The 27,833-nt window shown below is 42.3% G+C and overlaps 2 protein-coding genes and 1 pseudogene across 2 annotated transcripts; all 3 read right to left on the bottom strand.

The window, feature by feature from the left end:
- Nucleotides 1-208: 208 nt before the first annotated feature.
- On the bottom strand, nucleotides 209-9,423 carry LOC115680742 (cold and drought-regulated protein CORA-like; annotated as a pseudogene).
- Nucleotides 9,424-12,567: 3,144 nt separating this feature from the next.
- Nucleotides 12,568-13,657, bottom strand: LOC130140995 (glycine-rich protein-like). Its single transcript, XM_056321563.1, has 2 exons — nucleotides 13,546-13,657; nucleotides 12,568-12,842 (listed from the first exon to the last, which is right to left on the bottom strand). Exons 1-2 carry the CDS (start codon nucleotides 13,655-13,657, stop codon nucleotides 12,568-12,570), a joined length of 387 nt encoding a protein of 128 aa, XP_056177538.1.
- Nucleotides 13,658-19,333: 5,676 nt separating this feature from the next.
- LOC115665498 (dormancy-associated protein 2-like) lies at nucleotides 19,334-20,740 on the bottom strand. The gene is made up of 3 exons (XM_056302378.1): nucleotides 20,456-20,740; nucleotides 19,764-19,914; nucleotides 19,334-19,715 (listed from the first exon to the last, which is right to left on the bottom strand). The coding sequence occupies exons 1-3, from the start codon at nucleotides 20,565-20,567 to the stop codon at nucleotides 19,517-19,519; spliced, it is 462 nt and encodes a 153-aa protein (XP_056158353.1). The 5' UTR covers nucleotides 20,568-20,740; the 3' UTR covers nucleotides 19,334-19,516.
- Nucleotides 20,741-27,833: the final 7,093 nt, after the last annotated feature.

Here is a 27,833-nt window from a genome sequence, read left to right as displayed (position 1 = left end):
ATGCACTCAGTTTTAGGAAATTTTATTATTTTTTAAGTTGATAAAGAAATCTTTGACACATGAAAGAAAATTGCTAGCTAGAGGGATGGAGCAAGCATATTAATTTACCTTACACGTCGAATTTATATGCTCGGAAAGATGAAATCTTTCATGAACCAGCAATTGTATCGTTAATGTCGTTGTTTAGCCAACCCAAGATCAACACAAACACGCTCATATATTTTATTAAAGACGCTCCACACAAGGATCACACATTTTATTTATATGCACTACGTAGCGCACTCATATCGCACCACATCATAATGCGAGGCATTTTCTCCATATTTAGCAAATGCAACACAGATTGCATATGGCAATGCCAGGCCTTGTTGTTCTTTTAGTCCTGAGGCTTCTCTTCTGGCTCAGTCTCAGTAGCCTCACCAGCATAAGTGCAGGACCTGCAACCACCACCACCACAGTATCCTCGTCTGCTGCCACAGCAACCGTAGGGGCAGCGCTGTCCATAACCTCCACGGCCGACGCCATAGCCACCACGGCCTGGATATCCTCCGTATCCACCGCCTGGGTATCCTCCGTATCCACTGCGGCCCGGATATCCTCCGTACCCGCCACCTGGGTATCCTCCATATCTGCCGTACTTGGCATCATTTACATCATTTGTCTCCGCGGTTGCGGTGGATGTCGCTACACGTAGAAAATGAAGCTTAATCAGGCTCAACATTTGATGTACAACAAAGCTTTAATTCTTCATTTTTATGTATATATGATGAGGATCGGCCATGATGGGAGAAGACATGTTTGAGCACTGTCGATTGAATCCTAATCATATATTTATTATATAGCATACGTTTTCTGCAAACCTAATGCATATAATCCATTGTTGATTATGTTGCGACATGGTGATTCATAACTAGCATGATACAAATGAAGCTTGAGTTTCACTTATGTCGCGACCTACCCTCAGATGCACCACCTAGGGATTCGGCTAATGGATTATTATGCCTGAACTTAACTCGAGCTCTCCTAAGCCCATATCAATTCGCGACTTATGGTTCAAGTTCTTAACATGCAAGATCATTTCAATTAGGAGTCGCCACTAATCTATATTTGGTGGGTAGATTAGAAACCCAAGTAAGTATTGAGAGATTTACTTTACTCATACGAATAAGAGATTATGAGTTCGGGGACTTGATTACGCTAGATTACTCTAATACCATTTCGGTACCTTTTCTCTTTTATTTTCAAAAAAATATTTTGCAAGCAGCTTGAATTAATTTTAACTTATCCATTAACATACAATAGGTGATCATGCGGGTGCGCAATCAATAAAATTAACAATGAATTAACAAAGCAAGCAAATAAGGCCGCGAATGGTAACCATTCTGTTTCTCTATTTCTGTTCCAGAAATAGGTTTGGAACAGAAATCCGTTTGGTAACGAAATTCCAATTTCTATTTCTGGAATAAATTTTTGTTCCAGAAATAGATTTGGAACAGAAATCAGAAATTAAAATTTTTTGTTTCTCTATTTCTGGAACAGAAATGAGAAACAAAATTTTTTTGTTCTTCTCATCACTTTCCCTCACTACTAGCTGGTCGCTCACCCGCTGTCCATTGCTGGTGGCCGCCACCCGCCGACAGACACTACCCGCCGCCGGCCACCGTCTCTTGCCGCCGCCGCTGCCGGCCACCGTCTCCTGCCGTCGCCTACCCTCCTCCCCCTACTGGCGGCCCCACCACCAACCACTGTCTCCCGCCTCCCACCACCGGCCTCCCTCCTCCCGCCACCGCCGCCCACCTTTGGCCGCCGCCCACCTCCCACTGCAGACCGCTGACCGCCGTAGGCCTGCCACCGTCTCCCGCTGCCACCCGCCTCCCACCCCCGGCCTCTCTCCTCCCGCCACCACCGCCCACCTCCCACCGCCAGCCGTCGTCCACCGGCCACCATCTCCCACCACCGGCCGCCCTCCTCCCACCGCCGCCTGCCTCCCACCGCCGGCCGCCATCCACCGGCCACCGTCTCCCGCTGCCGGTTGCCCTCTTTTGGCCGCCACCCGCCTCCAACAGCCGACCACCGTTGGCCGTCGCCCGTCGTCCATCGACGACCATCTCCCACCGTCGGCCACCGTCCTCCAGCCGCCGCCCGCCTCCCACCGCCGGCCACCGTCTTCCGCCGCCGCCCGCCCTTCTCCCGTCACCATCCACCGCCCGCCAACCACCCGAGAAGAAAAAATTTTGTGTCGTTATCAAACAAATTTTTGTTTCTGGAACAGAAATTTTGTGTCGTTATCAAAAGTGTTTTTTTGCTAAGGAACTCCTCCAGGAACAGAAATAGAAAAATCAATTTCTGGCCAGAAATTGATTTCTAAAACAAAATGGTTACTATTCGCAGCCTAAGTTGTAAGGAAATAAAGCAAATAAACACACTAAAGCAATCTAATATTTTTTGGGGTCTTCTTTTATCTTAAAATTAAGACTAATCTATATGACATTGCGGCCTCGCTCGCCACTGGCAAGGCCACGATGGCATTGCCTAGGTCCTTTGCGGCCAAGGACAAGGCGGCCCTTGCCCAATCTGGGCGAGGCCTTCACAATCGGCGAGGGTCGCCGGTGACCTTCGCTGGCATTAAAAAAAAATTGCAAAAAAAATGAATAAAAAATTTAAAAAATATAAAAAAATTATCCACGTTAGCTTCGGCAAAGCCACGTAAGACAACCGGCGTCCACGTCGGATTTTTCGGCGAGACAAATCGCCGATGGCACTCAAGTGATCAATTTTTCAAATTTGTGATACTCAAATGAGCAAAAAAAAGTTATGACACTCAAGTGAACGCCGTACGAAAGTTATGGCACTCATAGTGTTCTTATTCCGAGAATATGTGACTCTTGATTATGAAAAGAGGTGACTCTTCATCCTAAAAAGAAGTTATTGGTGATTATGAACAGAAGTTATTTTTAACCTGAAGAGTGGTGATGGTTGAGGATAAGATACCTATTCCCAAAGGTGTGTTGATTAGTTGACTGTGAATTGTCACGCCCCGAACCCTACGGATGCGCAACATCCCACTATGGTCGTCACGATGCGACGTCCCAGGACTCATCGTCGACCCTTCATTTTATCTTTTAATTACGCATGCGGAAGCGATAACAACAATCACCCGGACAACTACAATAAATAGGGATAGATAGGAAAACGATTCACAATAGTTAAACAACAACACCATTTTTAATATTCACTTGATTAACTCCCGGGAACATTTTTACGGGCCCACTTCAGGCATTACCACAAAAGTCAACAAAAAGATACTAGGCTGGGGCCAATCTACTTCACCAACAGGTCGATCCCAAAAAGCCAGCTTCCAAACACCCTGAACCAAGCTGGGTGCATCAACATGCTAAGGGCCTGAAAAATGGTTAACAACAACAAATGAGACGAAAGTCTCAATAAGTTAACGGCCTAAGCCCCGTTTAGAAGGCCAACTCGCCTCAGGGGTCCCTAATCACGCGACCACGCACTGGACACAAGTTATTAATCAACCACAGGCATCCTTACCCTGCTTTGACACACATATAATGCATGGCATAGGTAGTCATATGCCATAGCGATGCATCAAACATATCACATAACCAGAGCATATAATAAGAATTCGCATACATCAATGCATCACAGTCGCGCGTGTCTCGATTATGAGGCAAAACCCACTTGGGCACGTCCCATACCATGCATAGTAATTTCTACCCCATAATCAAGCACTATGCATTACACGTATTTTAGTTATTACGCCCCCTCGGGGCTATTATGCATCAAGCGATCTGCAGCAAAATAGCAGCCTTCCGGCATAACCGGACATTGTCCCGCCCCATCGGGCACGGCATCGTCAAACAATCTACAGTAAGACGGCATTCCAATACGGCAACATCAAATGATCTGCAGTAAGATGGTATCCCGTAAGGAGCATCAAGTCCGACCTCGGGCCACGACAAGGCATCCGGAGTATCGGCAGTCCAGATAATCTCCAGGCATCCGATAAATCGAGTATTGTCAAGCGATCTACAGCAAGACCCCGATAAATCAGGCATCGTCAAGCGATCTACGGCAAGACGGCTCCGACGTGTGACCACACGAGCACACAAGCATTCAGATCAATTCTTATCTTTTCATTTAGCCAATACATACATGAATCGTGCTCACATCAATGTCACACAACAATACCAAGTGGTCACACATGCACACAGTCAATCGATTTGTAAATCTCATTTCAAACATGCGTTCTTTCTCATGACATCAAATTCATTTTGTAGACATAGCGATGACAAATATTCATTTTCGAAAACTCGAAATCTTTTCTTGAAAATAGTTATTATAATCATTTAGCTATACTAATTAATTAACACGACAATTCTTAGCATAAGCATCATAATCCAAGCATAAAAATCACAATTTGGTATTAAAAATCATTCAAATATTCATATTTAATTTTCGGAAATAAATTATTTTTAATATTATTTTAAATAAAATATCAATATTTAATTCCGAAAATTAATATATTTAATAAAATAATCAATAATAATAAAATAATTGATAACTTATCATCAAAATAGCGATAACTTATCACAAATACAACGATCGTCTATCACGTAAATAATCATAACTTATCGAACCATTATCGATAACCTATCGCTAAAAACACCGATAACCTATCATCCAATCCCTAATAACCTGTCGCCACATTCAAAGAGAACTTATTATACGAACGATAACCTATCGCCAAAGGTTATATAATAATCCAATAATAACTTATACACTAAACTTACTTAAATAACCATTAACTTAATCTAAACCTAAATTAAACTACCCTAAGCAAGTTTAACATCCTAAACACGGGATTAGGGTTAACTTACTCGTCTAACAACGGCGTTACCGCGAGGACGACGGCGGCAGTACGGCTGTCCGCGGTGGTTTCCGGTTCGGGTTCGGCGGGCGGCGGACGACGGCAAATGAGCGCGGTGAAGGGAGCGGCTGCTGTGGGGCTGTTCAGGGGCTGCTCGGGGCTGTTCCGGGCGTGGAACGGCAGCTGATGGCGGCGGCTTGGCGGCTGGACAGCAGCAGACCAGCAGCTGCAGCGGCGGGGAAGAACGGCGAGCGAGAACGGCGGTGGACGACGCGACGGAGGAGCAGCTGTAGGTGGCTGTTCGGGTTTGTTCGGGTCGGCTCGGGGGTTGATCTAAGGACGTAATGAAAGCTGGTGGTGGTGGTTTGGGGTGCCGGACAGCGGCGACAAGCGGCGGAGGCGGACGGAGGGCGAGACCGGCGATGGACATTTCTCGCACCCGGCTGAAACGGGCCGACGACGGGAGGTTCCGGACAGCTGGGGGCGGCGCTACACGGCCTGAGACGGAGCTGGGGTGGCGGTGGTTCAGTGGCGGGGTGGAGTGGCTCTCGGCGGTGGCTGGTCCGGTGAGAATGAGCGGCGGTGAGCAACAGCAAATGGAGAAGCCGAGCGGAAGGAGAAAGAACGAAGAAGAAGAAAAGAAAAGAAGAAGAAGAGAGAGAGAAGAAGAAGAAGAAGTGGGGGAAATGATGGGGTTTGGTGGGGAGTCGGTGGGCGTTCAGCCGAGAAAGGGGGAAGGGAAGAGAGAGAGAGAGAGGAAGAAAAGTCAACATTATCAAGCCCAAAAAAATTAAAATAAAATAAAATAAACTATCCCTAAATTCTTCCTTGATCGACCCGTGTCCCACTATGTCAAATTTTGAAATTTTCATAAGCAAACTCATAAAATCACGAGGCGGCGTATAAGGTTCGGTCCGAAAATCCTTGAGAATTCGATATTAAAATCGGATCGTAATTTGTGGCCAAATTTGATTAATCGCAATTATAGTAAATCTCAAACTAACGGGTGACTTTTAGAAATAAGTCATCAGTAGTCTTTCCCCTTTGGTTAGTATTCTCTGGGCGATCAGACCAGAGTAAGAATTACTAATAGAGCAATCGATGAAATCACCATTTCATATATCACCAAAATGTGTCGAATTTTTAGGATATTACATGAATAGATACCAAATCGAACATTATTTATTGTAACTACAATTGTTCATAACTACTATTTCTTCGGAACTCTCTTTTCTTCTCTTTTCGTACACACAACTTTAACTACACAGTAAAGGTGAAATTCCAATAGAGAAATTGAGTAATTACTGAATTCGTTTCTCTGCGGCTTTGGTGTATACCCTGGAGGTATATTTATTCTAAACTCAGCAGTAACAATTGTGAGGGCAAATAATACCTTAAGGACAGTGATTGTCATCACACATCAAAGCATTAAGGATCTATTACTATTTCTCTATCTTCATTAGCAATCAAATTTCCCTAACAATTCCCTCACGCTTAGTCTAGTCTTTTTTTTTACCTAGTACTAGGCGTGAAAATATTTAATTGGGGAGGTAAATACGAGCCTAGAATATTTGAATTCATGACCTCCTAGCTCTGATACCATGTTAGAAAGTCCAATCCAAAAGTTTAAGCTAATAGGTGAAGAGATATCACATAAATATAAAAGAATATTTAGGACCCGTTATCAAGCGATATGAGGCAATACTTCAACACCTTCTTTGAGACCATTTATGCTTCCTGTCCTGTGATGATCACTCGAAGTACCCCAAGGCGGTGACCCAAGAAAAGGAAGTGATTGACTCACCCAAGGAAAAGGCTTAAGAAGCAAGAATGGACAGACGTAGCCCACCCACCAAGCAAAGCTCAATTCCAAGAGGCCAACGGGGTGAGAGATTCCCATCGTAAGTGGGACTAATCTTTGTCAGTTCTAAAATGCATCTTAATCATCGTATTTAGTGGGACCCACCACTCGTTAGGGATACTAAGACTTTGTAAATCGAATTAATTTGTCGAGTAATGATACAACGATCTATGTATGATAGTTTAATTACATTGATAGGCCTCATTCAACGACCCAACAAGAATCTCGTCCCATTACTTAATGAATAAATTCGATAGACAATTTTGATATGGCTAGCAATTATGTTTCAAGCTTTTAGCTATTGCCATGCCCGCTCGCAAGAGATACCATACCGACTTAGGCCTTTGTACGTACAATGATTCAGACAGCAGCTTACATTGTGCGTGACGCAAAGTGAATCAAAATTCATTGACCTTCCAATACTATCCTTTTTAGGGCAGATGCATGTGTGTCCTACTATCTTTTCTCTTCTCTCTCTTTCGCATTTTTTTCTCCTTTTTGTTCATCTTCGCAGCAACTTCTCCATATACTCGACTAAACCACCAAAGGCCATCCTTAAGCACCGGGGTTAGCCATCCCTAATGATCTTGGGTGGTGAGTGTATTGGTGATGAGAGACGAAGAGCGCCTTCTTGTCGCCTAAAGATCAGTAGGGACAAGCTTTTTCGCTTTTAGGGGGGACTTTGCCCGTCACTTGCTCTCCCTCTTTTAGCAGTGTGGTGTTTCCCCTCCTTCTGAATGTGCGTGCAAGCCTGAACAAACGAACTTCTTTGTGCATGTTCGAAAACATGAAATCGGAGGTCGGCGTGATGTAGATGACCTCGATCCGACAAGCAATTCCCTTGATGATCTGATCACAACCGCTACGATCGTTTATTTGGGAGAGAGAGAGAGAGAGAGAATTTGTGGGATTAAGGTAGGATACTTTTCACAAATTTTGAATTATGACTAAACTTAAAGTTTCATGGAACGGTTATTAAAAAAAAGACTAATGTGTAACTGTAAAGAAGGGATAGGCTTATATCCTATAATTTATCATGTTCAGTCAGAAAATCTCGATCCTTAATTCATGAGAATTTATATAGCTTCATTATGCATAGAGTATTTTTCTAATATGCGTCATTTGGGTTATTACATGCTTGGTAATGCAAAAATAGCATATAAGTATACAAAATAGAACCGTTTTAAGTACTCTACAAGGTTATTCAAAAAAAAAAAAAGGAAGTACTCTAAAAGGATTAAATTCAACTAGCAAGCAATTTTTTCATCTTGTGTTTTGACCTATCGATATTGTCCTTTAAGATGCATTCGATTTTAGGAAATTTTATTATTTTTTAAGTTGATAATGACATATGAAAGAAAATTGATAGCTAGACGTGATGGAGCAAGCATATTAATTTACCTTATACGTCGAATTTATATGCTCGGAAAGATGAAATCTTTCATCAACCAACTTACTGTTAACGTTGTTGTTTGGCCAACCCAAGATCAACACAAACACTCTTATATATTTTATTAAAGACACTCCATGCTCACATCGCACGTTTTATTTATATGCACAACACAGCTCACTCATATCGCACCACATCATAATACGAGGCATTTTCTGCATGTTTAGCTAATGCAACACAGATTGCATATGCAATGCCGGGCCTCGTTGTTGTTCTTTTAGTTCTGAGGCTTCTCTTCTGGCTCAGTCTCAGCAGCCTCACCAGCATAAGTGCAGCACCTGCAATCTCCACCACCGCAGTATCCTCATCTGCTGCCACAGCAACCGTAGGGGCAGCGCTGTCCATAACCTCCATGGCCGCCGCCATAGCCACTGCGACCTGGGTATCCTCCGTATTCACCATTTCGTGTATCCTCCGGGTCCACCGCCGCCCGGATATCCTCTGTACCCACCACCCGGGTATCCTCCGTATCCGCTGTACTTGGCATCATTTAAATCATTTGTCTCCGCAGTTGCGGTGGATGGCGCTGCTCATAGAAAATGAAGTTTAATCAGGCTTAACATTTGACGTACAACAAAGCTTTAATTCTTCATTTCTAGGTAGTTATGATTAGGATTGGCATGTGGGAGAAGATATGTTTGAGCACCGTTGATTGAATCCTAAACATATCTTTAGTATATAGCATAGGTTTTATGCAAACCTAATGCATATAATCCATTGTCGATTATGTTGCGACAAGGTGATTCATAACTAGCATGATACAAATGAAGCCTGAGTTTTGCTTAGTGAAATATGTCTGTGTTTACCCCTCATTTTGTACATTGTGAATGCAAATTCACTTTGACATGCAAAATAATCCTAATGGATTGAATACATTAAATGCTCATAACAATCCAAAAAAATGTAACGAAAATGCACATGACGTTCTCCGGGCCAACTTGTGTAGACAAAAGTTTTGCACGTTCCATGTGTATAATAAGAATTCCATTAAATTAGGTAATGCATTGGCTCAGAAAAATAGGAAGATGGATCAACAAGATGCATAATGCAGAAATAGCTCACCATCATCTTCCTTGGAAGTAGTCAGCCAATTCTCTGGCAGAGACTTCCGAGGAGATGAGAAGAACACAAGCTACTAAAACACCCAGTAAAATCAAGACTCGAAAACTCATACTTCCTTTTCTCCTAAAAACGAGTGAAGATCTCTCAAATAGGTATGTGTTCTTTGTTCCCTATTCAGGAAATTTTGATGAGAAGGGAATGCTCCTTCCAAGCTTATTTATAGGCACGAGAAGATATGGAAGTACTTTACAAATGGCTGAGATTGCGTGTGAGATCTGCACAGCGTTCTTGATTAAGACCCCACACAATGTGGTTGGCTGTTGGAGAGAGAGAGAGAGAGAGAGAGAGAGAGAGAGAGAGAGAGAGAGAGAGAGAGAGGGGGGTGGGTCTGATTCAGAAGTGTTAGATCTTATCTCTTGATTTGAACGCATATATTCCACTTAATGAGAAAGCTCGTCTTCTTTCTACTTATTATTTATCATGAGATCGACGTTGGATGTGCATTTTTAGACCGGATTGCTCCCTCACTTTGTACTTTGCCTCAAATGGCAACTTCTCGCGCCACAAACATGTCGCAATCACCTTCCAATTTAGAGAGAGGTCTGTGAATATATCTATCTGATTAAATAGAGTTAAAACTGAAGACATGCATAGGGTTTTCATTTCATTGACAGCCAAATGAGATTTTCCTATCCGGTTTTGACACTTCATATGTGATTACTTGTAATTTAAACTTCTCTAACATGATGTTATGGCGATGTCTATGTAAATTGATAAGTTATTCAGGATCAATTGGAAGGTTATCAAAAGTCCTCGAACATTAAATCTCTCTGACATTGGTAGGTGACTGGTGAGGAAGTATTGTAGCAGTGAAGCTTCGGTTGTTCTAGACTTCAATCACCATTCGGAAAAGTCCACTCGACTGAAATGAAGGTGCTGGATTATCCGCCAACGTAATGCAAGATCCCTACGCAACTTTTAGACTGCAATCAATAATGACTAATTAAATCGAACAATTACTTAGTCTAAACGATTATGACATGACAAGGTACTTACCCCATGCTTTGAGAATGTAGAAGTACCCGCCCGCAAAAGCTATTATTGCATTTCAATCACAACAATTAATTAAAGCTCGAGACATGGTCAAAGTATATCACGGAAGGCCGATCGATACCGCTTAATTTTGATGGTGTTTATATTGCCATGTTGAAAATGATTTGTAATAAATCGCGGCATTTTATAAGGATAGACTACAGGGTAAAACCCAAAGCTATTAGTGAGACTAAGCTCCATAAGCTTGAGGGCACGGAGGTGATATAAAAGACCTATGACACGTCTAAAGGGGAAGTCTATACGGCCTTACCTTTTGTGAAACCGGGTATGTGTACAATATCACCTGTGCGTACTTAAGCAATACAAGGCTTAAGCCACCGCTCCGAGACCTCTAAGTTTCAATAGTGATAAGTTTATATATAAAATACAAAGTAATTAGTTAGATTAAATTCACTTATTGAAGGAGTTAGGAATGCTGAAGCTTGAAACCCTAAAGCTAGACACCGTGATTTTTCCCTTTTTGATTTTGAAAGGGTTTGCCACGTGATACCAGAGCCAATATCTAGTGAATATCTCAAGGAAGGAATCTAGTGACCTATGGGATTTTCAGGCGGTAGGCATTGTGGTGTAGCAACGCAGGCTTGATGGCAGACTTCATGGTTCGGTCTGGAGAAAGAAACTGTGGATGAAGTTCGGCATTGATGGAGATTCAAGTTAAGATATTTGCATAAAGATACCTGAATTATGGGAGAGCAAACCTAACATTGAACTCACAAATGAGGGGAGATTGTTGAGATACATGTTTGAGTTGTGTTAAAGAAGTCACACATTAGGGAATTAGTGTGGTGTGGAGTAACTGATATATTTTAGTTGGTCCTTAACTTATTGGCTTAAGCTTTGAGTAAATGTGGGTCCATCTAAATACGCTGGCGGGCTTGGTCTCCCTCTTGGCGAGCTACCGAGATGAATATATCGAGCTTTTGTCGTGCCCTCCCAACAAAAGGAATAGATTGATAATTAAAGAAACTTAATCAAAAATTGAGCCACGTGTCTCGTAATAAGGTAAATTGCTAGGGCTTCTTTATGTAATTCAGGAGATCTAACTATTTTAGTATTATTTTGGGGGATCAAGGTAGGATATTATTCTCAAATTTGGGCTTTGTTTGTTTTGCAGAAAATAAATGATTTGAAAAATATTTTCCTAAAATGATAATTTGTATCACTTATAAAAATGTATGAATAAAAAATATTTTCATTATACACAAAAAAATTTAGACATAAATTGTTATCGATAATGAAAATATCTTCCAAGACATAAATTGTTATCGATAATGAAAATATCTTCCATTGATTAATTATTTCAAGCAATACAAGCGATCAAATTTAGGAAAATATTTTTCAAATTATTCATTTTCCACGAAACAAACAAACTAAAGCTTGGATTATGTCTAAAATTTGAATTTTCTTCTACTGAATTGTTGACGCGTCCAGGTTATTATAAGAGTTGCTAATGGGTAACAATAAGAGATTTACATTTTATATTTATCTTCATAAGCTAAAGGTTCTCAATCCTTAATTCATGAGAATCTACATAGCTCCACCGATTGCAAAGTAATCCAATCGGGCCGGTCAACTTACAGTTGATACAGTGGACAGTGTAGGGGTGCTTTTCTATATGCGTCATTTAGGTTATTAGATGCTTGGTAATGAAAGATTAGGAGTAAGTGTGAGAAGGAGAAGCGTTTGAAGTACTCTAAAAAGATTGAGTTCAACGAGTTGGCAATGTTCTTTCGTCTTGTATTTTGACCTATCGATATTGTCCTTTATGATGCAATCGATTTAAGAAAATCTTACTATTTTTTTTATATAAATAGAGAATTTCGACATATAAAACAAAATGACTAGCCAGATGCATTGTAGCAAGCATACTAATTTACCTTATATGTTGAATTCATATGCTCGGAAAAATGAAATCTTTCATAGACTGATGGCTGTGTTGTTAATACCGTTTGTTTAGCCAAACCAAAAATCAATACAGACACTCTTATATATTTGATTGAAGAGACTCCATACACAAATTACACATTTTATTCATATGCACTACATAGTTCACTCAATTCGCACGGTCGCACCACATCATAAAACGAGGCATTTCCTGCATCTTTAACTAATGCAACATTTGACCCACAAAAAAAAATAATAATACAACACAGATTGCATATGGCAATGCCAGGCCTTGTTGTCGTTCTTTTAGTTCTGAGGCTTCTCTTCTGGCTCGGTCTCAGCAGCCTCCCCAGCATAAGCGCAGCATCTGCAGCTTCCACCACCATAGTGTCGTCGTCTGCTGCCACAGCAACCGTAGGGGCAGCATTGTCCGTAACCTCCACGGCCGCTGCCATGGCCACCTTGACCTGGGTATCCTCTGGACCCGCTGCCTGGGTATTCTCTGCCGCCCTGGTATCCTCCATATCCACCGTATTTGGCATCATTTACATCATTCGTCTCTGTAGTTGCGGTGGATGTCGCTGCACATAGATAATGGAAGTTTGATTAGTTTAAGGAATGGCGTACTAATAAAGCTTAAATTATTCATTTCTAGATACTTATGGTTAGGATTCGCGATGATGGGAGGAGATATGTCCGAGCACCATCGATTGCACAACACCGATCGAAATCATATAGTTACAATCATTAGTAGCCGGATTTTAACTAAGTAGTTTTTGATTACCTATATGTTTGCATAAAATCTAATGTATAATCCATTGTTGATTTGCTGACACCGGGCGATTCTTAACTAGCACAACACAAATGAAGCCTGAATTTCTCTCAGTAAAATGTGTTTATGTTGACCCCTCATCTTGTTCACTGTGAATGCAGATTTAGTTCGACATGCAGAATAATCCTAATGCCATGAAAAAGTTATCATGCTCATAATTAGTTGACTGCGCTAAATCTGCATTTAAGATAATAACGTCATTCATCCAGAGCACAAGGTGGACATAATCAACAGAGAAGTAAAAATTAGTATAACTTATCTGGATGAATGACGTTATGCTCGACTGGTTCTGCTTCCAAAAATGTATCGAAAATGCACATGGCATTCTCGGGCGAGCTTGTGTAGGCGAAATTATGCTCATATCGCTATATAATGCTAATTCCATTTATATCCATTGCTTCAGAAAAAGAGGGAGATGGGTCAACAAGAAACATCATGCAAAAATAGCTAACCATCTTCTACCTTGGAAGTAGTCTCAGCCAATTCTCTGAAAGACACCTCCGAGGAGATGACAAGAACACAAGAAACCAAAACACTCAGTAAAATCAAAACTCTTGAACTCATCTTTTCTCCTTTTTTTCCCTCGAAAACAAATGAAGAGCTCTCAAAAAAGGTAAGTGTTCTGTGTTCCCTTTTCAGGAATTGTTGATGAGAAGGGAATGCTCCTTCCAAGCTTATTTATAGGCACGAGAAGATATGGAAGTACTTGCAAATGGGTCATGTGAGATCTGCACAGCGTTCTTGATTGAGACCCCGCACAATGTGGTTGGCTGTTAGAGAGAGAGAGAGAGAGAGAGAGAGGTCTGATTCAGAAGTGTTAGATCGTATCTCTTGATTAGAATGCATATATCCCACTTGGTGAGAAAGCTTTTTGTCTTCTTCCTACTGATTATTTATCATGAGATCGACGTTGGACATGCATTTTGAGAAAGGATCATTCCCCCACTTTGCACTTTGCTTCAAATGGCAAGTTCTCGCGCTATAAACATCTTGCAATCACCTTCCAATTTAGAGAGAGGGCTCTGAAATAATTATCTAATTAGATCGAGTTAAAACTAGTGAAGTCCGTAGGGTTTTCATTTCATCGCTAGCCAAATGAAATTATCCTATCCGTAGATTCATATTTCTATTTTTACGCCATGTGTGTGATTTCTTGTAATGTTGTTTAAACGTATCTAATGCGATATTACCGCGATGTCTATGTAAATTGATTTTGAAGGTTATGTGAAGTCCTCGAACATCGATCTCTCTGACATTGGCAGGTGAGGAAGTATTGTAGCAATGAAGCTTCGGTTGTTCTAGACTTTCATCACCAATGAGAAAAGTCCATTCAACTGAAATGAAGGTGCTGAATTATTCTCCCACGTAATGCAAGATCGTAACAAAAGTTTTAGACTTTGAAACAACGATGACTAATTAAGTCAATCAATTAAAACTAGTCTAAAGGATCATGAGTCTTGACATGACAAGATACTGCCCCCCAAGCTTTAGAATGTAGAAGTCGCCGCCCGCAAAAGCTTGTAATGCATTTCAATCACAACAATTAATTGAAGCTCGAGACATGGTCAAAGTATATCGTGTATTACCCGGGCCAATCGGTACAACTTAATTATGATGTCGTCTATATTGCCTTGTTGAAAATGACTTGTAATAAATCACGTCATTTTATGAGGATAAACCAAAGCATGAAACCCAAAGCAATTAGCGAGACTAAGCTCATAAGCTTGAGGAACATAGGTGATATAAAAGACCCATGACACGTCTAAAGGGGAGGTCTAGATGGCCTTACCTTTCGTGGAACCAGGTGTGTATGCAATATCACTTGTGCATACCTAAGCAATACGAGGCTTAAGTCACTGCTTGGAAGCCTCTAATTTTGATTAGTGACAAGCTTAGATGCAAAACTAAAAGTTATTAGTGAGATTAAATTCACATATTGAAGGGACCCGAGATTATAACAAAACTTAATCAACAAATGATATCACATCGGAATACTACATGGTGTAATAATCGACAATTGGGCATGCATCAAAGCATTTACATCGTTGGCAAAGATCAATTGGACCATAAATTGAGGGGAAAATTACCAAAAAAGTCTTAAATCTTTTGCAGTTGTGCCAATTCAGTCCTAAACCTTTTTTTTTGGCCAATTCAGTCATAAACCTTTTGCAAACCAGCCAATTCAGTCCTTTTGGCCGGCCGGTGCTGACGTGGCCGCCGGCCGGCTGACGTGGCGCCGGCCGGCGTCCACGTGGTAATATTTTAATATTTTTTATTATTACTTTCGAATTTTTTTCTTTTCCTTCTCCCCCCTGGCCTGTCCGGCCAGGGGGGGCTCGCCGGTGAGGGCCCAGCTCCGGCGAGGCGAGTTGGGCCCTCGCCGGAGCTGGGTGAGCCGGCGGCGAGGGCCCGGCTCGCCATGGGCTGGGCGAGCCGGGCCCTCGCCGCCGCCGGGCGAGCTCGCCCGGCTCCGGCGAGGCCGAGCTCGCCTTGTGGCCGGGCGAGCCGGGCCTCGCCGCCGCGGGCGAGCTCCGCCTCGCCGGATCCGGCGAGGCGAGCTCGCCCGGCCATGGTGAGCTCCGCCTCGCTCGCCCGGCGGCGGCGAGGGCCCGGCTCGCCTCGCCGGAGCCGGGCCCTCGCCGGCGAGCCTCCCCCCTGGCCGGACAGGCCAGGGGGGAGAAGGAAAAGAAAAAAAAAAGAAAAAAATTCGAAAATAATAATAAAAAATATTAAAATATTGTCACGTGGACGCCGGCCGGCGCCACGTCAGCCGGCCGGCGGCCACGTCAGCGCCGGCCGGCCAAAAGAACTGAATTGACTGATTTGCAAAAGGTTTAGGATTGAATTGGCACAACTGCAAAAGGTTTATGACTTTTTTGGTAATTTTCCCTAAATTGAGCCATGTGACTCATAATTAGGTCAATTGCCAAGGTTTATTTCTAGAATTCAGATAAACCTACTATATTGTAGACGTTATCTGTATGGATCAGATGCAGAAGATTTTAAAGACACAAAGGAGTTTTATTGAAGGGAACGAAAAAATCCAAAGAATTGTAACACATATTAAAAAATAAGATTTTGCAAGAGGAACAAGAGATGAGACTGAGATCTGTGCATGGTGGGAGAGGCCATGCATGCCGACGTCCCATTTGGCAGAGGGAGTGATGGAGGTGGGTCAGCTTTGACAAAATCGATTCCATGGTCATGGTCCACCCCCTCTCATTTCAATTGTCTGCTAGTCAATATTCATTGTACTTCTCTCTCTCTTAAAATTGAATGAGCGATCACTTTTCGAAAGATCAATCTATTAAAGAATTATACATACTCATGGGTCCATTTATTCAAAAGAAAATTATTTTCGGAATATTGTTTTCCAACTTTTTGGTAATAAATGACGGAAAACTAATCGATTTAACGGAAAACGTTGTTCATGGACCGAAAACAACAAACTTAAATCGAGGGAAAACGGTTTCTCTTTTTGATAAGAAGGAAATCACTTTTCCTAAACCACAAAACAAATAAAAACTAACTATTCTCTCTTGAAATTGATTTCCACGGATGATATTTTCCTTTTATCATGGAGTTGATGATGAAATAAACGCACCCTTAGATACCGTATGTTAACAGTGAGTGTGCAATTGTATATCCAATATCTACTTTGTCTTGATGGGCCGATATTGCTAGCTGATTTTGTATTGCCAGAAGAGTGCAAGGCATCAAATTTTTAATTTGAGTTTGAAGGGGCCAAGAAGAGCTGGAAGCATCGTGCTTTTATCATATGGGACAGTATATCAAATCTCTCCGATCCGAAGCGCGCCTCCACACTTAGAATCGATAAGTCGTCCAAATTTTGATATTTATGCTTTCTCAAGACTCTAGGTCGGTTTATTGATTGCACAAGTGGCTAACTAAGGAGATAATAGCCTCTTTATTTACTACCATTCGTACTTTCTAAGGGTTAATGCCACAGAAAATTGTAAATTATGCCCACTCTAATACCAATACTCCAATTTTTTTCGTGTTGCAAAAAACGTTAAATTATCCACACTGTAAAACTACTTTCTTGATCTTTTCTACGGCACCGGAACTCTTTAACTATGTCAATTGTGATACAAATATCTCGAACTTTTTATCGCCAAAACCCCTAAACTTGTATTAGTCTCACAAATATACCCTTCGTCTACCACCAAAAACCTTAAACTTTGGAAACTAAAAATTTCTAGTAGATTCTGACAAAATTACCCTCCGTCACCAATACAAGTTTGGGTGTATTGGTGACACGAAATTTTTTTTGGTATTAGTGTTACGGTGTGCGAAGTATAGAGCTTTCAATGGTAGACAAAAGGTAATTTTCGCCATACTGGTACAAGTTTGGGGGTTCTTGCGACCCAAAGTAAAATTTAGGGTATTGATGTCACAATGGACATAATTCATGATTTTTTGTGGTATTTTCCCTACTTATAATTATCCACTACTACATCTTTCTATTAAATAAGTTTCGACATATATAGAGCAATGCTCGCCACTCGTAGGTAATCAACCTAAGAGATAAGAGCAAAACAAGAAAACTTATTGATCTTGAGCCAAGGCTCAAATAAATTATGAATCAATCAAGTCTTGCCTTTTCATTAATCATAGCATGCTTATATATTTGAACGTGGAGTAACCCTCCAAGCATGAGTAATTACCAAGACTCATTGTAAAGACAAACTAGTTTTACAAAAAATAACTCCAATTAAATAAGGATTTTGGAAACTTAAACGACAGTTACTAGACCTTGAAAATATGAGAAATAAATATATTTGGTTGTAGCTCTCCCAACTTTACTAGTTCCAAAGTAGCTAAATTAATGACCTTCAAGGAATGCTCCAGCATCAGCTAGTGCCATGCCCAATCGCAAGACATGCCCAATCTCAAGAGCTACCATAGTAACTTGGGCGTCATCAACGTACAATGGTTCAGACAGTAGCTTACGTTGTACACGACACCAAGGGAAAGAGGGCTTGCAAGAGGTAACAAGACTAAGAATCAAAATTCATTAACCTTAACCTTTCAATACTATCCTTTTTTTTCGCATAAAAAAATACTATCCTTTTTAGGGACGATGCATGTGTGCCCTATTATCTTTTCCCTTCTCTCTCTTTCTCCTTTTTTTCTCCTTTTTGTTCATCGTCCCACCACCTTCTCCGTATACTCGACTAAACCACCAAAGGCCACCCTTGAGCACCGGGGTTAGCCGTCCCTAATGCAAGTCTTTGGTGGCGGCTGCTGTAACCGTCTCTAAAAACTTAACGATGGGCTTTTCGAAAGAGTAAGTAATGCTCTTGGGTGGTGAACGGATTGGTGAGGAGGGACGAAGAGCGCCTTCTTGTCGCCTAATGATCAGTAGGGACAAGCTCTTTCCGCTTTTAAGGTGGACTTTGGCCGTCGCTTTTGCCCTCCCTCTGATCACAACCACTACGATCGTTTACTTGGGAGGGAGAGAGAGAGGCAGGATACTTTTCGCAGATTTTGAATTATGACTAAACTTGAAGTTTTTTTTTTTTTTGGTGACCCGGGAACCGCCGTACAGCCGACAGCCGGCGACGTAAACTCGGGGCGACACTAGCGCAGGGACCCACCACCCACGGCGCCGCACTTAAGTTGCGCAAATATGTGCGCGTGGAGAATCGAACACACCTCCCCCCCCCCCCCCCCGAAGCGAGATGGGGGACGTCCGCCCGAGCCAACGCGCCCACAACGGGGTGGACTAAACTTGAAGTTTCACATGACGGTTATTTAAAAAAAAATGGTAATGTGTAATTGTAAAGAAGAGATAGATAAGTTTATACCCTATAATTTATAATTTATCGTGTTAAGTTAGAAAATCTCAATCCCTAATTTATGAGAATTTGTATAGCTTCACCACGCATAGAGTACTTTTCTAATATGTGTTATTTAGGTTGTTACGTGCTTGGTAATGAAAAAAATAGCATATAAGTGTGCGAATTAGAAGCGTTGAAGTACTCGACGGGGGTTAAGTTCAAGTAGCTAGCAATTTTTTTCGTCTTATACTTTGACCTATCGGTACTATCCTTTGAAATAGCATTCGATTTCAGGTATAAAAGAAAATTGCATGCTAGATGCAACATAGCAAGCATATTAATTAACCTTACACATCAAATTTCTATGCTTTGAAAAATGAAATGTTTTTTTGATCAACGGTTGCATCGTTAACATCGTTGTTTAGCCAACCCAACATCAACACAAACCCACTTTATTTATTTGATTGAATACACTCCATACAAGAATCACACTTTTATTCATATGCACTACATAGCTCACTCATATTGCACCACATCATAATACGATGCATTTTCTCCATCTTTAGCTAATGCAACACCGATTGCATAGGCAGTGCCAGGCGTTGTTGTTGTTGTTGTTTTAGTTCTGAGGCTTCACTTCTGGCTTGGTCTCAGCAGCCTCACCAGCATAAGTGCAGCACCTGCAACCTCTACCGTAGTATCCTTCTCCGCTGCCACAGCAACCGTAGGGGCAGGACCCTCCATAACCTCCACGGCCGCCGCCATAGCCACCGCGGCCCGGGCCTCCTCCGTACCCGCCGCCAGGGCCCCCTCCGTACCTGCCACCCGGGCCCCCTCCGTAGCCGCCGCCAGGCCCCCCTCCGTACCCGCCCCCCGGGCCCCCTCCATAGCTGCCGCCAGGCCCCCCTCCGTACCCGCCGCCTGGGCCCCCTCCGTACCCGCCTCCCGGGCCTCCCCCGTATCCCCCGTACTTGGCATCATTTACATCATTTGTCTCCGTGGTTGCGGTGGATGTCGCTGCACACAGAAAATGAAAGTTTAATCAGTCTTAACATTTGAGGTACTAATGAAGCTTTAATTCTTCATTTCTAGGTACTTATGATTAGGATTAGCCATGATGGGAGAAGAAAGGTTTGAGCACCGTCGATTGAATCCTACTCATTTCTTTATTGTGTAGCATAGGTTTAACCTAATAAAACCTAATGCGTATAGTCCATTATCGATTATATGCTGTGACTAGGTGATTCATAACTAGCATGATACAAATAAATCCTGAGTTTCACTTAGAAAAATATGTTTGTGTTTACCCCTCATTTTGGACGCCTTGAATGTAAATTCAGTTCGACATGCAAAATAATCCCGATGGAATGAATACGTTATATACTCATAAAAATCCAAAAATGATAACGAAAATGCACATGGCGTTCTCCGAGGCAGCTTGTGTGGAAGGAATTTTGCACATACCGTGCATATTATATGATTTCCATTAAATTAAGTACTGCATTGCTTCAGAAATACGGAGATGGCCAACAAGAAACATAATGCAGAAATAGCTCACCATCTTCTTCCTTGGAAGTAGTCTCAGCCAATTCTCTGGCAGACACCTCCGAGGAAATGAGAAGAACACAAGCAACCAAAAGACCCAGTAACATCAAAACTCTTGAACTCATCTTTCCTTCTTTCCCTAAAAAACAAGTGAAGATCTCTGAAATAGGTATGTGTTTGATGAGAAGGGAATGCTCCTTCCAAGCTTATTTATAGGCACGAGAAGATATGGAAGCACTTTGCAAATGGGAGCGTTCTTGATTGAAACCCCACAAAATGTGGTTGGCTGTTAACGAGAGAGAGAGAGAGAGAGAGATGGGAGCGTTCTTGATTGAAACCCCACAAAATGTGGTTGGCTGTTAACGAGAGAGAGAGAGAGAGATGTTGACACCTAAATTTTGACTAACCATTTAGTGATTAATTACATAGACTGGCAGACACCTCCGAGGAAATGAGAAGAACACAAGCAACCAAAAGACCCAGTAACATCAAAACTCTTGAACTCATCTTTCCTTCTTTCCCTAAAAAACAAGTGAAGATCTCTGAAATAGGTATGTGTTTGATGAGAAGGGAATGCTCCTTCCAAGCTTATTTATAGGCACGAGAAGATATGGAAGCACTTTGCAATGGGAGCGTTCTTGATTGAAACCCCACAAAATGTGGTTGGCTGTTAACGAGAGAGAGAGAGAGATGGGAGCGTTCTTGATTGAAACCCCACAAAATGTGGTTGGTTGTTAACGAGAGAGAGAGAGAGAGAGATGTTGACACCTAAATTTTGACTAACCATTTAGTGATTAATTGCATAGACTGGCAGACACCTCCGAGGAAATGAGAAGAACACAAGCAACCAAAAGACCCAGTAACATCAAAACTCTTGAACTCATCTTTCCTTCTTTCCCTAAAAAACAAGTGAAGATCTCTGAAATAGGTATGTGTTTGATGAGAAGGGAATGCTCCTTCCAAGCTTATTTATAGGCACGAGAAGATATGGAAGCACTTTGCAAATGGGAGCGTTCTTGATTGAAACCCCACAAAATGTGGTTGGCTGTTAACGAGAGAGAGAGAGAGAGAGAGAGAGAGAGAGAGAGAGAGAGAGAGAGAGAGAGAGAGAGAGAGAGAGAGAGAGAGAGAGAGAGAGAGAGAGAGAGAGAGAGAGAGAGAGAGAGAGAGATGGGAGCGTTCTTGATTGAAACCCCACAAAATGTGGTTGGCTGTTAACGAGAGAGAGATGTTGACACCTAAATTTTGACTAACCATTTAGTGATTAATTGCATAGAAAATTAGGGATTAAATTTTAACCCCTAAATAAAAATATCAAAATCGCATAGCATATAGTTTAGGTTCATATAGATTAACTGCATTCCACATCGAACCGGCGGTGGCAAGTGAACTGAAAATCCATCGCGCAAACTGAGCTCGAGCACTGAACGAAACTCGGCTCACTCGGAAGACGGGGGCCGAAAATCACAAGTCTAAAAGGCCTTGGTTGTCTTAATTTGAGCTTAAATCAGTCCATTAAGCTTAATTAAAGAAAAGCCCAAATCAATTCAGTCAATTTGGAATTAAATAAAAATTAAAGGATAAAGCCTAAGCCAAAGCCCATTAGGACTAGAAAGCCCGGCCAATTAACTTAGGGTTGCGATATAAATATGTGATTATACCCCCACTCAAGAGGGGGACTCTCATAATTTTTCAGAATGCAACTCCTGAGAGCGCGGGGCCACACAATTTTATACACGGCCAGAGAGAGAGTCATCCGTGAGAGGAAGAGAGTGAGTACATTCAGAGCTTCACAAAGAGCAGCAAAGAAGAGGACAAAGAAGGAGGGGAAGAAGACAACAAGAGAGTGAGGGCCAAGCAGTGGATGTCCCGATCAAAAAGACTTTCGCTGAGGATTGAGAGGAAAAGAACGTGACCTGAAGGAGTTTCTTCCCAACACCGTGACCCAGATCTAGTAACTTTCTTACCCGCAGCCTCCAGGCGAGCATTCAGCAACGTTGCTGTGTCCTCGCTGCTCTGGTTGACGCCCGGTCGCTCCCCGACGAGTTTCCGAGCAGTTTATTGCCCTGCGCTATTTTGGCTGTTTCTCGTCGTGAACACTACCATTGCGAGTCTTCCCTTGGCCGCCCATCAGCAATCAGTCCAGCAAGTCTATTGTCGGTCCAATCCTCGTTTGTTCTTTCATGGCAAATTTTCTGACATCGACCAAGATTCACGCAAAAAGCTATCCCATGCACAAGTGTGCTCTCTGGACGACACATCTGGCATCATCATCGCATGCACTTCTTCACGGGAGGAGGATGGCGACGTTGGTGATCCGTGAAGCCATACCGACGTGGCGAAGTTCGCGCATCCCCGACGTGCTTGTCCGACACACCACCACCACGAGCTGAGTCGCTCTCCGTCGAACCGCCGCCGTCGTCACTGCCAGTCCGCCGTCGTTGGCCACCACGCGTTCTACGATCCACAAACCCAGTCCGGAACCGAGTTCGAATTTGGAAGATATCCGCAAATTAGGTAAGATCATTATCCGAATATTTTCCGAAATGTTTAATTTCCTAAGTTTTCGGTGTTTGAATATTTCGTGGATATTCTTTGGTGGATTGTTAAAATCTTAGGGATATTGTTTGCTCTATCCGCAATATTCTAAAACACTCAAAATTAGGAATTTTTCCTAATTTGGCAACGTATCTGGACGACTATCCGACCTTATCCCTAAGGTACGATACGCGGCGATACGGAAAATCGTTATCCTATCCATAATCACTTGGATACGATAATATATTTTATTCGCTTTCCAAATTCGAACAATCAACTTTCCGTCGATATCTATAACCCTATAGATATGACCGTTAGTTTGATTTCTTTTCCTAATCCAAATTTGATAAGAAGAATCTTGCGGATTGCGTGGATTGTTTGAGTGAGGTTGTTATCTTTATTTGATTGCTTTCTTTTTTAAATAAAGAAAATCCAAAAATATGTTAGTTAGGATTTAAATTAAAATTTGCATGCTTAAAGAATCCTAAATATATCCAAGAGAGTAAGATAATTATTTGATTTAAATTGGGATTTAGAGTAGCATATTTCCTAGTTTAAATTAGAAATTGTTTTAATCTTTGTGGATTATTTAGGATATTTAGATTTCGAATTTCCATGAAATTCCCAAAAAAATGAGTCACTTTAGGACAGATTAAGATAGATTGCATGTTAATTTAGACATTTTTTTTGTTCCGAATTTTATGGGAAAAATACCAAAAATAAATCATTTGTCCGTCATTAGAATTAGGTCACGTCGTCGCATGACATATAGTTCGCATGCTAGGTTGCATTAATCGCATGTCATTTTTTGCACGTCATTGCATATAGGTTAGTTTGTATTTTAATAAAGCGCAAACCCTAAAGAACATCTCGAGTGCTTTGCTTTGTTAATTAGAAATCATATTAGGATTGTCTGTATGATTTTCTACTAACAATGCAGATGATTGCGTTGTTTTAAGGTACGTCATTCTCCCAATCTTGCAATCTATTTACTGTTTTCTTGGGTGTTAAATTGGTGGTTTGCGCACCCGCATGAACACCTCACATGTTAGTGATTAGGTAACAAAATGGATCCAGACTGCCTGCACAAATATTTTTGAAAAGAAAAGGTACCGAAAGGGCGTTAGACTAGATCTAACGTAATCAAGTCCCCGAGCTTAGAATCTCTGGTTCGTAGGAATAAAATATATCTCCCTATATTTTATTTAGGTTTCTAATCGATCTACCATAAATAGATTAGTGGCGACTCCAAGCATGAAAGCTTTTGCATGTTAAAAAACTTAAACCCTAAGTTGCGAATTGGTAGGGCTTGGGAGGGCCCGAGTTAGGCTCAGTCTTAACAATCCATTAACCTGAGAAATTTTAGGTCGCGACAAGAGAGAGAGAGAGGGGTCTGATTCAGCAGTGTTAGATCTTATCTCTTGATTTGAATGCATAATTCCCACTTGATGAGAAGGCTTGTCTTCTTTCTACTTATTATTTATCATGAGATCGACGTTGGATGTGCATTTTTGGACAGGATCGCTCCCCTACTTTGTACTTTGCCTCAAATGGCAACTTCTCGCGCTATAAACAGGTCGCAATGACCTTCCCAAGTTAGAGAGAGGGCTGTGAACGTCTATCTGACTAAATACAGTTAAACTAATGACATTTGTAGGGTTTTCATTTCAGTGTCTGCCAAATGAGATCATTTCATCCGTAGATTCATGTTTATATTTTGTGGTAAAACATGTCTCGAGTTAAAACCTGTGTACAGAACCGACCCGATTGTGGGATATCGGTTTGTTAAACCGAATTTGTTGAGATGGAAATCCCAAAACAGATTAGAATTTCTTTGTCGAGGAAGTTTCCCAAATTGCATGAAGGAAGGTGCACACAAATAGAATTTCTCACTTGTACCGTTTAGAGTTTGTATTGGTCTTATCTAGGGGTGAGCATGGTCCGAATGGACAGTTCCCACCATGGAACTGGGAACCACCCACTGAAGACCGGTTTCGAAAAATTGAAATCGAGAACCGTCCGTTAGTTCTATAGATCCACCCGAGAATCGGACCGCCCGAGTGGATCCATGAAACCAGTCCCACCAAGTCTCACTCAAATGGAGGTGACCGAAAGTGAGAGAGGGAGGCAATGAACGGCCAAAGGGCGGCCGTGAGTCGATGGGAGTTGAGAATGGAGGCAGTAAGCCGATAGGCGTGGAGCTTGAGAGTCGAGACCATGAGTGATAGATAGAGAGACGACTCAAACAAGATAAGAGTGAGACGAGACGAACACTCAGTTGATGGGCATTAAGCTTCAGATTAGGGATTTTAAGGTTTTCATTGTTCCTAAAAAGAATTCTTTTTTCGGTTGGAAATTTTTCTTAAAAATTATATATATATATATATATATATATATATATATATATATAAATTACTAGTTCGGTCCCGGTGGACGGTTCTACGCCTAAAACTAGAAATCGGACTGGTACTCACACCAGTCTCCACGGAACTGCCGGTTTCGGATAGTTCCCGATTTCTTTGCACACCCCCAGTATCATCCAAGGGTTTGACCAAAACAAATGCGTATAGTGCACATCCCCTAATATACATTGTATTTGGCCGCATATATCTTTTCCTTTCTTTTGTGGACTTCGTGGGTTTTGTTGAGATCTTCTGGCCGCGAGTTGAAGTACAAAAGGGACGTGCAGAGAAGTTCTCTCTCGGACGGGTTGTTGTAACCTAGGTGTGGAAAATACTTGGCAATTTGTACCGTAAGTTTTTCATCTAATGGAGTTATTTATTTATAAATACTTTAAGCCCCATTGTAATTTAAATATGAAAAACACTCAAGTGTGTGAATAATTATAATTTTTATTTTTCGATTATTATGAATTATTTACTGCCAGCTTTTCTCATAGAGTATATATTGACATTCGGAACGAATCATATAAATTTTTAGTATCTTTTATTATTTTTTGTTTATTTTTGTGGTGATTTCTCTTTGCCGTATCAGTTTTTGCGTTAATTTTAGGGATAAGTGCACTACAAGTCCTAAAACTTGTCACAAAAGTGCGTTTGAGTCCTAAAACTTGCAAAAAGTTCGTTTGAGTCCTAAAACTTGTCAAAATGGTTCGTTTGAGTCCTAAAGTTAACACCGTTAGATTTACTAACGGAAAATGCTGATGTGGCGCTGACGTGTCATTTTTAATTATTTTTCTTGAGACACGTGGCGCCACGTCAGCAAAAATAAAAATAGAAAAAACTGAAAAAAAAACCAAAAAAAGGAAAAAAAAAAAGAAGAACCGGCGGTGGCCAAGCCCGGTGGCCGCCGCCACAGCCACCGGGAAGGACCGGCGGAGGTCGCCTGGGCCTTCCCGAAGCCCGGCGACCCTCGCCGGCCCCAGGCGAGGGCCGGCGACCCTCGACGGCCCCAGGCGAGGGCCGGCGACCCTCGCTCGAGATCGGGGCGAGGGTCGCGCCTCCCCGGATCGAGGGTCGCCGGCCTCGCCGGGACTTGCCCGGGCCGGCGAGGGTCGCCCGGGCCTTCCGGCCCGGCGACCTCCGCCGGCCCCGGCGAGTCCCCGGCGAGGGCCGGCGACCCTCGCTCCGCCGGGCTTCGGGCGAGTCCCAGGCGAGGGCCGGCGACCATCGATGCAGGGGAGGCGCGACCCTCGCCCCGAGATCTCGAGCGAGGGTCGCCGCTTCGCCGGACTCACTTCGGGCCGCGGAGGTCGCCGGGCTTCGGGAAGGCCCGGGCGACCCTCGCCGCCCCGGGCGAGTCCCGGCGAGGGCCGGCGACCCTCGATCCGGGGGAGGCGCGACCCTCGATGCGGGGGAGGCGCGACCCTCGCCCCAGATCTGAGCGAGGGTCGCCGGCCCTCGCCCGGGGCCGGCGAGGGTCGCCGGGCTTCGGGAAGGCCCAGGCGACCCTCGCCGGTCCTTCCCGGCCGCCGGGCTTCGGCCACCGCCGGTTCTTTTTTTTTTTTTTTTTTTTTTTTTTTGGTTTTTTTTTTCAGTTTTTTCTATTTTTATTTTTATTTTTGCTGACGTGGCGCCACGTGTCTCAAGAAAAATAATTAAAAACGACACGTCAGCGCCACGTCAGCATTTTCCGTTAGTAAATCTAACGGTGTTAATTTTAGGACTCAAATGAACCATTTTGACAAGTTTTAGGACTCAAATGAACTTTTTGCAAGTTTTAGGACTCAAACGCACTTTTGTGACAAGTTTTAGGACTTATAGTGCACTTATCCCTTAATTTTACGACATTGACTTTGAACGTCTCTACGTGATATTATGGTGATGTCTATGTAAATTGACGAGTCATTCGGGATCAATTAGAAGGTTATCAAAAGTCGTCGAACATTAAATCTCTCTGACATTGGTAGGTGACTTGGTGAGTAAGTATTGTAGCAGTGACGCTACAGTTGTTCTGGACTTCCGTCACCATTCGGAGAAGTCTATTCAACTGAAACGAAGGTGCTGAATTATCTATCCTCCCTCGTAATGCGAGATCCCTACTCAACTTTTAGACTGCGATCAATAATGACTAATTAAATCGAACAATTACTCAGTCTAAACGATTATGACATGACGAGATACTTCCCCCAAGCTTGAGAATGTTGAAGTGGCCGCCCGCAAAAGCTTTTAATGCATTTCAATCCCAACTATTTATTAAAGCTCGAGACATGGTCAAAGTACATCGGGTAAGTTACACCGGCCCCTCGATACCACTTAATTATGGCGGCGTTTATATTGCCTTGTCAAGAATGACTTGTAATAAATCGCGTCATTTTTACGAGTCCAAAGACATGTCTAAAGAGGAGGTATGGACGGCCTTACCTTTTGTGGAACCGGATATGTATACAACAT

The sequence above is a fragment of the Syzygium oleosum genome, unplaced genomic scaffold (assembly GCF_021117445.2).
Source record: "Syzygium oleosum isolate NSW1041296 unplaced genomic scaffold, Sole_v2.1 Sole_v2.23, whole genome shotgun sequence".
In the NCBI taxonomy this organism is placed as follows: Eukaryota; Viridiplantae; Streptophyta; class Magnoliopsida; order Myrtales; family Myrtaceae; genus Syzygium; species Syzygium oleosum.
The sequence above is the reverse complement of the archived record's forward strand: the minus strand, read 5'-3'. Positions and strand labels throughout refer to the sequence as shown.

Excerpts from the sequence above, each read along its gene's own strand:
- LOC130140995 (XM_056321563.1), bottom strand. The coding sequence starts at position 13,657 with ATGAGTTCAAGAGTTTTGATTTTACTGAGTGTTTTGGTTTCTTGTGTT. Across the intron at positions 12,843-13,545 it reads TACTTCCAAGGTAGAAGATG|CGACATCCACCGCAACTACA; the intron begins GTTAGCTATTTT and ends ATCTATGTGCAG.
- LOC115665498 (XM_056302378.1), bottom strand. The coding sequence starts at position 20,567 with ATGAGTTCAAGAGTTTTGATGTTACTGGGTCTTTTGGTTGCTTGTGTT. Across the intron at positions 19,915-20,455 it reads TACTTCCAAGGAAGAAGATG|CGACATCCACCGCAACCACG; the intron begins GTGAGCTATTTC and ends TTCTGTGTGCAG. Across the intron at positions 19,716-19,763 it reads GGAGGGGGCCCGGGGGGCGG|GTACGGAGGGGGCCCTGGCG; the intron begins GTACGGAGGGGG and ends CCCGGGTGGCAG.